This window comes from Aulonocara stuartgranti, assembly GCF_965226115.1.
Source record: "Aulonocara stuartgranti genome assembly, chromosome: 5".
NCBI classification, from domain to species: domain Eukaryota; kingdom Metazoa; phylum Chordata; class Actinopteri; order Cichliformes; family Cichlidae; genus Aulonocara; species Aulonocara stuartgranti.
Window position 1 is genome coordinate 30075187 of NC_138943.1, and position 12149 is coordinate 30087335.

The 12149-nt window shown below is 40.8% G+C and overlaps 1 protein-coding gene across 6 annotated transcripts in view; it reads right to left on the reverse strand.

Moving 5' to 3' along the window:
• Positions 1-12149, reverse strand: part of cdh4 (cadherin 4, type 1, R-cadherin (retinal)) — a 231785-nt gene that overhangs the window by 57346 nt on the left and 162290 nt on the right. The window contains exon 1 of one of the 6 annotated variants that reach the window (XM_082533942.1): positions 5407-5548. The exons of the other annotated variants lie outside the window; for them this stretch is intronic. Coding sequence (XP_082390068.1) covers positions 5407-5499 — 93 coding nt within the window. The 5' untranslated portion in view covers positions 5500-5548. Of the gene's footprint in view, positions 1-5406; positions 5549-12149 lie in introns of those variants that run through there. 6 annotated transcript variants of the gene reach the window in all.

The following is a 12149-nucleotide window of genomic DNA, read 5'->3' on the forward strand; positions in this document are numbered from 1 at the left end:
CAAGTTTTTGCCAGCCTCCCAACTTTTCTTCCTGCGGAATACAATAACAGCCTTGCGCGTGCAAGAGTGGCGACAAATGGGGTAAAACCTGTCAGTTAAGTGTCGTCATGAGAAGGGAATGGTGCAGATGATTTTAAAAATAGTCACATAGGCGCCCTGTGAGTGGAAAGCTGCAGAGAGCTCAGGTTTAATATCTCTCAAGCGAGAGCCACTGACAGCCACCGTCGCACACAGTTATCCCTTATACTCATAAAGAACAGCACAAAGGCAGGGTAGTCCATTATGGATCGGAAACTGAATACAAAATGAACTGAGCTCCTACAGCTTTGGAATATGGTCTCTTTTTTGCCTTACACATCCTTCCTTTCGTTTGATGTGCAGTCTGTATTTGTGCTGCGTATTAGTTTGTCTGTCTCTCAGCCCCATGTGCCCCATTCTCCCATTGCTCTCAGTGGAAAGGAAGCAGTGAGAGTCCCATCAATACAAACGAGCCGGGTTGCCATCTGAGAAAGGTTCGTCTGCTCCGGTACTAGCACTGGTCTTTTTTCACTTTCTAATACAGTCAATTGAATTGAGTCCTTTGAATTCTTAAGGTTTCCTGAGGTAACACTTCTGTGAGCGAGATTTGGATTTAAAGATAATAGAGTCAGGTTTTTTTTTCCTTTCTTGACAATTTAAGAAAACAAGGCTAAAGCCTTTCGGGGGTGATGTTTTTTCCCTCCAGAGGAACTTTTTCTTTAATGTGATATATAAGAGGAAAAGACAATCCAGTTAGAGGTGAGTGTGATAAGAGCGGGGGAAAGCTTAGGAGAAAATCTCTGAGAAGGCAGAGGCATCGTCAAGGAACATGTCTTTTAATGAAAAGCAGAAAGCATTCAGAATGCCAGCAGCATATCCAATAAACAACCTTCAAACAGTGTTTTTTTTTTTTCTTTTCCTTAAGATGGGAAGTCTTTGGAAGACAGATATTTCTCATCCTTAGTATACTTGGATCATGAATCTGGGGGTGGTTCCACAAATTTGGAGTGTGAACTTTTCTGACATCTTCCTCTTAAACTCCAATATCCTCCATAACCATCCTGCATGCCATTCATCATTAACCAGTGAAGAGAAAGAAGTCCCACAGCTTTAACATCATGTACCTGCTCAAAAATAGATTAGATGTTCTGTCAAGCGCACACACTCGCACGCACATCACTGCCTCCACCTCAGACCATTAGCCAGACCGAGGAATGAAATGTAGGATAGGAAAAAGGGGCAATTAGAGGGAGAACAAATATTAATGGAAGTTAAGAAGTGACTCACAAACCCAATTACAGCATTAGCCAGGCGATTTAGATGAGCTCTGCAAGAGGCGAGAATCCTGTTGAAATGTACCAGTGGTCTCTCTGCATTAACAATGGCATTAATTCCCTGATTCGCAGCGTGGGAGAAGAACAGAGCAAATACAACTATTCTGTCTCCCTTAGAAAGAAATTCTGCAATAGGAATGAAACAGGCGGAGAGGTTGACGTACTTGTCCTACCCCACCCCAAGCAGACCGCAGACCCCCAGAGAGATTTAACTCGTTAAAAAGTAATAGTCTCCTACACTACGCTAGGCTTTTCAAAATAAGGATGATAGGTAAAGCGTATTATAGGTCTTCCAAGCAAAGAGAAATTTGCCACAAAGATAATTATAAGTGAAGACATGACTGGCTGCTGGAAGGCTGACTAAAGGGAAGGAGCAGAACAAACAGCAAAGAGATGTACTTTAGCAGACAGAGCTACAGATGGAGGGAGGGAGGAGCAGGGAGCTTTTTGCTGCTCTTGCACTTTTCCCCTCCATCTACCTCCTCTGTCAAATTGCATCCCATAAACCCAAGCTGCTGCCACATGCTCCCACAGGAGACCTGCGTCCGTGACAACCTAGCCAATCAGCAGCACCCTGAGGCCAGTTGAAAGCCGTTCTGGCACGCCTAAGGCTAGCAGCGTCCAACCAATCAGTTAGAGGCCTGCCTTGAAAGGAGGGCCACGCTTGGCTCAGGGAGCTGCCAAGGCTGCCAATGAGCGCCCAGAGGGGAGTTCAAGTGGCTCAGAGGGAGGCTGCCAGAGGGGTCAGAGTGGACGAGGGCAGACTGACAGTTATTTAGTGAGAGGCTGAGCTCTGTGTCACTCACAACAGCACTCAGCCTTTGTACTAGCGGGCCAGCTCTAATGGGACTGTCACCTTCTAATTGTCCGACTGGGGATGCTGAGAATGACAGACACATACTTTCACTCAAACGCACGGACAATGCAGAGGGACAGACACGCATCTTCAGACACAGAGCGACAAAGAAAAGCCCCCTGTGCACAATTTTCCTTTGTACACAAATTCTCTGCACTTATCATGTCGGAGATTGCGTTTCCTGAATCTCACAAAGGCAGACTGAACTGTCCTCGCACCAAAAATCTACGGCTATTTCAAATACTATTCAGTGGTGATAGTGTGCACCCAAAGAAAAAAGAATGAAGCTGTGATGTTTCCTCTCATCTGCCTCTTTAGCGGGCAAATCTAGCCAGCAGGTAATGCTGACTGCCTGGTGTTCTGGTGTCTGGTTCTAGCTTGAAACAAGGTTTATGAGACTGGTGAGAGAAAATGTAAACATTAAAGATGCAGGCTATAAAACAGGATGCTAAAATGCTCTGCAGAGCTGAGTGGAACTGAGGCTTTGGGTGGTAATTCTCAGTGGGTTAACCCAATTACAGAAGCAATGTATTCCACTGCCCGTATAAATATTGATTAAATAAGCATTACAGTTTCTTTTATGGGATATTTATCTATTTATATGTGGCCACTTCTAAATCACAGACAATGATTTTCCATGAGAAAGTACCGAGAAGAAAGCAAAGCTGCAACATTCTTCCGTAGCATGCATCATTTCATGACAAAGATTTCTAGTCCTAAACTTTTAAAAGTTACATTATGAGCTGAACACTCATGAAAGAGTTGTTGCAAGAGCAGAAAGCAGTAATGAGGCCAAGAAGGAACAGGATCAAATGGCGCAAACAGTCTAAGGCGTCTAAAATTTAATCATCTGCCAGAGCTGAAAAGTGCATCATACTTTCAGGACAGCTCCAAAGGGAGGACCTGTACTCTAAGAAGATGGAAACAAGCGAGCTGTTTTGGCAGATCTTTTGGAGAAGCTGGGTTAGACAGCACTTCCCCATTAGGAAAAGGTAAAGTATGCAGAACTACATTTAAGGGAACTTTATTTCTGGAAACTGCGTGTTATCATTATGGATGAAACTCTGGGATTCTGGGACGCAATCTGAGGAATTGTGTCAGGGGAAAAGCGAGTGAGCGATGTCCTGATTTAAACCAAAGAGACATGTCAACAAACTCTGCCCCTTGAAGCTAAAAACTGAAGCGAGTTTTTATCACCAATAGACAGGCTCGAGAAAACAATAGTGGAGACATTTCAAATCTTTGACCTCACCTTTACACTTACAGGATAATGCGTGATGTTTGTTGTTCCATTCAATTCTAATTACATTATATAAAAATGTTACACAGCCGACTGCGGTGGGGTAATAATTTGGACAGATAATGTGATGACTGGGACTCAGGAAGCACTCTGTAGGAAACTGCAAAATCGAACCACTGCAGCACTTAAAGAGCTTAATCCAATTAGGCTCTACATTTATGCAATCTCAGAGTAAAACTCAAAAATGCTCCATGTCTGAGACGAGTAGAAATCTCTCCGGATATTAATTTCTTTTCACCTCATTAGTGTAACCTGGAGTCAGCTGACAACTCTTGTTAGCACTGTCCTCATAAGAGGCGCTAACAGTGTAAATAAAGACATAGATATAAATTACAGCCATAGTGTATTCAAGAACTGAAGTTCATATGAGATGTGACTTCTCGCCAATCAGCCGAAACCAGCTGATTTTATGTACAGTCACCAGAACGTCTGATTCTTGAAAACTGAGTCGAAAACACCTCAGATGAAAAACAACACTTCGTGTTTTTGAACAAAATGAAGACAAAATGCAGATGTGAGGTAAGAAAAACGTAAGTACCCCGTTACCACTTCCTGAGGAATTAATAGGGAAATAGCTGCCAAACCAATGCACTTTATTATTTGGCTCATTAACTGTGACCGACTCTATAAAAGCAGATGTTTTCTCAGTTTGCTGGTCTGAAGTGTTCATGTGTATGTTAACACAATGCCAAGGAGGTAAGACTTTAGCAGTGATCTTGAGAGACAATTGCTGCTGCTCATCAATCTGGGGAGGCTTATAGGGCCATTTCCAAGTCCATCATTCCACACTGAGAAAGATTATTCACAAATGGAAAACGTTCAAAACAGCTGCCAATCTTCCCAGGAGTGGATGTCCCAGCAAATTTACTCCAAGGTTAGACTGTACAATGATCAGAAAAACTGTAAAAATAACCACAGCATCTCAGCATATCATACCAGGTGGAGGGGTGATGATTTGAGTCCACCAAGAACTCCTCTGTATACCAAACTACTCTAGAATCAAATGCAAGATCATCTGTACAACAGCTAAAGCTGTGGTTATGCAACAGGAAAGTGATCCCAAGCACACCAGCACATTTGCAGTAAATGCAGAAGAGAATCAAGGTGTTGCAACAGCCCACTGAAAAATCTCGACCTCAGCTTGATGCTGCGATCACGAGAGAGCTCTGAATAAACAAATGCCTGCAAACTCAAAGCACAGAAGCACCAATGTGAGACTGATATGTCATTCTGAAAATGATTTTTTTTCATATTTTAGGGTTTTGCTACTTAAAGTGGCTCTACAAGCTACACGGTGTAAACTTTAAAACCGGATGAGAATCAGATCATTATTATTATTTTTGTCATTATACACAAAACCTTAAAATTAAAAGAGGGTGCACTTTTTTTCACCATGGCTGTTGTTGAATATACAATACTTTTGTAAATCCTGATGTGTTTGAAGTAGGGCTGCTCAATTAATCGAATTTTAATCACGATTACGATCTGGGCTTTCAACGATCATTAAAAATGACTGAGCCGATTATTGGCCCCTCCCTCATTTATCCGCGACACCTTAAAGGCCGGTCCGTGAAAATATTGTCGGGCATAAACCGTCCCTGGCGCAAAAAAGGTTGGAGACCGCTGATTAAGAGGACCCGAGGGAAGCTCGGAAAGCTAAGCAGAAGTTATTTGGAGAGGAGAGTGACTGCCGTTGGTTGAAAAGAGAGGTAAAAAAAACTTCAGTGGTGTTGCACACTATTTTATATTATTTTTTAAAGTCATTGTTAACCCTTTAGATCCGGTCAGAGCAGCACGCTCCGTTTTGCATAACTATTTTTAAATCCCTGTAGAACCTGGACCGTGTAAGCTAGCGCAATAATTTGTTTTGCATATGAAACCGGAGGAGTTGTACTTACATCTGATGCCATCAGCTTGTCCTCGGTCACGGTTTCCTTCCACATAAAGCTTTGCAAAAATTGCATAAAAAGCGCTTGCAGGAACAAAAACATAATATTCCAGAAACACGCTTTGCCGATCCGATCAGCTGTTCGTAACACTTCCCACAGTTAAACAGAGGGCAGCGCGAACTGTCACATGTCCGCCATTTCCTGCCCGAAACCGGAAGTGACGTCATTTTCGCGGAAATTGTAGTTTTTTTTACTTGTAGGCCTTAAAAGCCTATACTGGTCATGTTTGACTTTTCTGAATAGTTTCTGGGATGCTTAGAACTCGAATTGCACTGCTGGAAATAGTTTATTTTGATGCTGTTTTCTTTGCAAATTTGCATCATAGGATTGTTTTTTCGTTTTTCCTGCAGTATATAAAAATTGATGTATCTCAAAAATAAAACTATGAAGACACTCAAAATAAATTTCCTGTTGTAAACTATTTTTTGCAACTTTTTTGTATTTAAAGTTTTGAAGGATAAGCCTCTTAAATTTCTCCAAGTAGAAATATATGTAAAAAAAACAAAAACGATTTTCAATTTTTTTGTAGTTTATTGCACTTTTTTGCAATTAATGTAGTTACTATGGACTTAATGCATACATATTATTAAAATATGGGCTATAATAGTTGTATAGCAACTTGAAATGCTCCCACAAATGGCACTACAACATGTAAAAATATAATATAAGCTCTGGCGGACTTGGTTCTATGGTAGGTCTTAAAGGGTTAAATAAATATCGTCAAATAATCGAGATCTCAATTTCAGTGAAAATAATCGTGATTATCATTTTTGCCATAATCGAGCAGCCGTAGTTTGAAGTGCTAAAGTAGGTAATTTGAAAAGTTTGCCTTAAAGTTGGTTTCCTACAGTATCCTTGAAAGCTCCCACCATCAGCACCGGCAGCAGCAGAAGTGAATGGATGTAAGTACAAGTGATTTCCATCTAGAAAGTGGGCTGCAGGGAATAAGTAATCAGTGTGCAAACTTTTTGGGGAGGTGAGGATTTCTGCCAAGTGTTAAATTTAGATAAACCAGCTTTTGAATAATTTAATATACAGAGGTGCCTTTTGTCCCGCTAACGCAAACAGCCAAAAGCTGGATACAGGGATACTGACACACAGAATGGTGAATACACAAGGTGTGTAGACACACAAAGTAGACACAATGTATTTCAATGCACAAGAGATGCAATAAAACTGCAGACAACACAAGCGCATCCAAAAATCATATTACAAACTCATTATGAGCTGTAATGAAATACACTGAGCAATGCGAGGTTGTAAATACACCACCGTGTTTTCATTTTGGGTACTGAGCAAACAACTGTACAGACATTACAGTGTCATTACAAATGAGCTAACTCTCTCCCCTGCACATAAAATATAAACACATAAACACACGCAGATTTTAGTTACAAAAATACCATTAAAAAGCAGACATTCCTTTGGTTTTAAAAGTAAAGGTCACTCGGATGTTGAAGTGGTTGGCACACATAACATTTGTTTACTTCCTACTGCAGTTATTCAGTCTGTGACACTTATGATACTATGGTATATTCTAATATATATTATATTAGAATATATGAGTGAGTTATTAAAAAACATACTAAATCTTACTGAGAAGCTGGTTTAGACAAGATCTTAATTTTACTTTCAAATGTTGCCGTACGATAAGAAGATGTAATAAACGCATCATTGCAGTGAAATTTAGTGCAATAATAAATGGTATAGAATAATGCGCCATAACAGAAACAGCAAATACAGACATTTTTCTGTCATGTTTTCTCTTGGCTTGTGCAATCACATTTAAAAATAACTGTCCACACTCGGCCCAATTATTTCCAACTCATTGTCCTAACCGTGGGTCAGGGAAGAAGCCAATATTTGCAGCCTGGTTAAATGAAAAGGGGAATTTTTTCTCTCCTATATTCAGACTGCTTTCCATCAGTTTTGCCTCATTGGCCCCAGTGTAGGTGCTGCAGGAGACGGTTGAGATGAGAATGCCACAAATGGCCTGAAACTAATGTTGGCCTCTCTCACCCCGCAGATTTACAGCACTCTCGAAAGACTTTCCATTTTTTTCTTTTCTTCTTTTTTGTTTCAATCTCAGCTTGTCCCCCATTCTCCCTTTTCCATCTACCGTCCTCCCCGCTATTCAGTTCCTCCAAAAAAAAGGGAGTAATTCTTGCTATCTACCTTGGTATCCATTTAACTCAAGCTGTTTTTCAACCTCTTCATTTCCACTGCACTTACATCTGTCATGTCAAATAATTTGACAGCGAAAGCTTTGAAGCATATTCCATTTGAACACAATGGTAAATCAATGCCATCAAAGCTGCACCACTTGAAGTTCTTCATGACTGAAACGCACACGTCAAGGTAAATATGGCCTGCAGTAGAACGGAGCTCCTCTACGCCACTGGTGTCTGCGAGCGAGCGAGGGAGACAGAGAAACAGAGAGAGCCATTTCCATTTGTTTCAATGAAGAAAAATTGGCTCTGAGCAACTGAACCAGGATATTGCAATCAAACCTTTAACAGTGTGATGGTGTTGGCAATGAGAGAATGATATGAAACACAACATGAATAACTAATGAGTGTATGTATGAATGATTAATGAAATAAGACTAAATCCATTCATCCATCCATCCATGCTCTTCCATTTATCCTTATCAGGGTCGTGGGGGGGGGGGGGGGGCTGGAGCCTGCCCCAGCTACCATAGGGCGAGAGGCGGGGTACACTGGACAGATCGCCAGTGTGTCGCAGGGCTAACACACAGAGACAGACCACCAGCAGGAGTTTCCATTGTCAAATTTTTAGGAAGCACCTGCATGGTGTGGTTTACAGTAGCATGGACACCCGAAAAACAATGCTGCTCAGCACTTACAGAAGGAACTGCGGATTTATGTAAATTTATTTTGATGATTTTGAAGAATAAATTTCTGTTTAGCTTGGACGTAAATGTAGCACGTCCCAGCATGATGTACGTCTGCTATGAGGAATTCTTTCTAAATATTTATTAAGATTTAAACTAGCAGGGACTGGATCTAAAGCCGTCTAAGGCAGCATTTATGATCCTGCAGAGGTAGCACGTTCACTGTCCGCTCCAGTCCGAGGACTGCCCGCCTGCCTGCAGAAAGCTTTGTTGCCAGATCAAGGCAGTATAAAAAGTATGTGGCACAAGTAAGACTGGTCTGTTGGCCTTTCTTGCTTGTGCTGTTGTTGGTCTGTCAGCAAGTCGCAGAGAAGAGTAAAGTTATGCAGTGACATAAAAACTGCTGAAGAGAAACAGAGTAGCAAACACAATGAAACGTGTCCACTGTAGCCACTGTCTGTGCTTTTCATGCTGTATATTTTATTTTTGAAGTTTTTGATTGCGATTCCTGGTGAACTCCAATGTTGCTCCCTGCTCTATTCCGGCCCAATTGTCAACCAATTAACATTCAGCAGACTGCATTTCGTTGCCCTGTACCTGTGCATGTGCAATGACAATAAAGTTGAATTCTATTCTATTCTATTCTATTCTTACATCATCTGCGTTCAACTACAGAGCAGTCAGGGTCTTGGAGGGCCGCGTAAACGTGCATCTAGTTGGTAAATAGCCCCCTCCTCCCTCTGTCAGAACAGAAACGTGTATACAGATGGACTATAAATTATGATTAACTGGCACAAACCACATATCCTAGTGCAGAGGTGTCAAAGATAAGGCCTGGGGCCCAAAATCGGCCCAGCAAAGACTCCAATCTGGCCTGCTGGACTAATGGCATAACTTTTGACTGTATTTTGAAGCTTTTTCTAATGATTAAGGCCTCCCTGTGGCCATTTGCATGTATATTAAACCAGTGTAACTGATAGCTAAATACACAGTTAACAAATGTATATTTTACAGTTAAATCTAAGCTGTCATGCTGACAGATTGCTTTCGTTTACTACAGAATAATTACTTTATCATGTACAAAATCTGAGACAGTCTGCTGAAATCGCACTTCTTTTAGTTACATTAATTTCTTTACACTGACCGAAAGGGGAGTTTAACTGGGCCGGCCCACTTAAGATCAAAGTGGGTTGTATGTGACCCACAATGTAAAATTAACCAATGGTTAATTGGTCTTTCCAAGCTCGATGAAGCTTTACGTGAGAGCTTGAGTGTAGAAACGCGAGAGGACAAAGCTCAAAGAGAGCGAGTGTGTCCTGAAATCAAGTGTGAGAGCTTTAAAGGTTGTTCTTGGCTACTTCTGAGACCAGCGAGATAAAGCACGGAATCCCCCCCCTGCTCCTTTCCTCGGCAGCCTGTCAGAATGAAGAAATATGTTGCAGAGAGAGCCGGGGACAGACAAGCGCACAGACCAAGAGAGTCGCATCCCTTATGGTGCACTGCTTTCCGCTCCGGCCAAGGGATAAGGCACATCTATACTGTGGTGCAATGTATGTAAGAGCATGATCAACCTCAGCACTGACGCGGTCACAAGTATGCAGAAAAGCCTTAATCCAACAAGAAAAGGGGATAAAAGAGGGTCCATTTCTCCAGCAGGGCAGCACAATTTGGGCCCTCCTGTGACATTTCACGGCCCTGTTTTGTGTGTTTGTGTGTGAGGCTGAGGGCTTCCATGCTAGCTGACACGCCTGTGAAAGGCGATTTCCGTAATCCTGAAGTGTAAGCCTTACTGTACAAATGGGCGTAAGGGACTTTGTGTGTGTTAGTGTGTGTCTGTGTGTGTCAGAAATGGTAGTAAAAGCTGCATCTCTGTGTTGGTGACTGATAAGAGGCAGTGAGTGAGGAGAGATTAGACAACCAGCACTCAGCCACAAGAGTGTGACACCCCCACGAGAGTCTTGCTTTAGATTTTCCTTATTTGTTTTGCACTGGTCGTATTAGGGACTGGTTACATACCAGTATAGTCAAATTCTCTCCTTTTGATTTTGAGAATTGTGACATTTTACTCAGAGAATGACAGAGTGGTAGATGGGCTGCAGAGTAAAATTGAATTCTTTCAAGTCCCGGGGCTCTAACAGCAAATGTGCTCTGAAAAAAATGCTTACAATTCAAACTAAAACTGGTATTATTGAAAGAGAAATGTGTGACTGGAATCATTACTTTAGACCGGCGATACATGCCTTATTTTTCTAAAATGTGCTCAGAGTGAGAGAAGTAAAAATGTAGTTTTGAATTTTAAAATCAATTACTTTTTCATTTCATTTTTCATTTCCATGCATTTCCCTGTTTCCTTTTCATGTTCGACTTCATAACAAATTCAGCAGCAAAGGTCTGTTTGGAGGGTTAAAAATCAATTTGACAGCCAACATGTGATTATGTAGTCTAGGGTAGTGGTGGAAAAACCTCGGCAATCCTATTTGGTTAAACTGCGCTTTGTTTTTGTCATTGTTTGCACAGACAGAGGTATCTGTAGTGTACGTATGACAGAATTCAGCACTGGAATAAAGTACTTCAGCACACAAGCTAACATTCAACCAGAATGGCCTGAAGCGACCTCAAAGTTTTAACAGTAAAAGTGACAAACTGGTAAAAGTCTTCACAGAGCTCCAGTTTGAATCACAGAATAGACATTGGACAGATATGCAAGAGCTGATACTTCACGATCATAAACGTACTTCCTCGTGTTGTTATTGTTTGCTCCCTCCTCTCTGTTCACAACTCACACTGATCAAAGTCTGTAATAACCTTAAATAACCTGAATTACTGTGAAGCAGCATTACTCATGCCTTCCACAAGTGTATTCACAGCCCGCTTGTTTGTCGATGGCCTGATAATCAAAACCCACATCTTCCTTTTCATTATTATCAAAACATTCCATGTGACAATTAAATTTATTTGTGTATTCTGGCTCTGATAACACTTTTATTACAGCTGCCAAGGAGGTTATGGTTTCGGTTATGTTTTTGGTAGCATTTGTCATTCTGTCTTTAACCCTTTAAGACCTACCATAGAACCAAGTCCGCCAGAGCTGATATTATATTTTTACATGCTGTAGTGCCATTTTTGGGAGCATTTCAAGTTGTTATACATCAATACAACTGTTAATGCCCAAATTTTAATAATATGTATGCGTTAAGTGCATAGTAATTACATAAATTGCAAAACAGTGCAATAAACTACAAAAAAATTGAAAATCGTTTTTGTTTTTTTAACATATATTTCTAGTTAGAGAAATTTAAGAGGCTTATCCCTCAAAACTGTAAATACAAAAAAGTTGCACAAAATAGTTTCCCACCACAGGAAATTTATTTTGAGTGTCTTCATAGTTTTATTTTTGAAATACACCAATTTTTATACACTGCAGGAAAAACAAAAATAAATATTAAGATAAGATAAGATAAGATAGAACTTTATTAATCCCTCGGGTGTGTTCCTCTGGGAAATTCGATAGTATCGATATTATAGTGCAAATTTGCAAAAAAGCAGCATATGAATCAAAATAAACTATTTCCAGCAGTGCAATATGAGTCCTAAGCGTCCCAGAAATGACACAGAAAGTCATAAAGTCAAAGATAACTTTTAAAAACACCAGTATAGGCCCTGAGGCCCTGATGGTAAAAAACTACATTTTCGCGAAAATGACGTCACTTCCGGTTTCGGGCAGGTAATGGCGGACATGCAAAAGTTCGCTCTGACGTCTATTCCAACGTAGGAAGTGTTATGAACAGCTGATCAGATCGGCAAAGCGTGTTTCTGGAATATTATGTTTTTGTTGCTG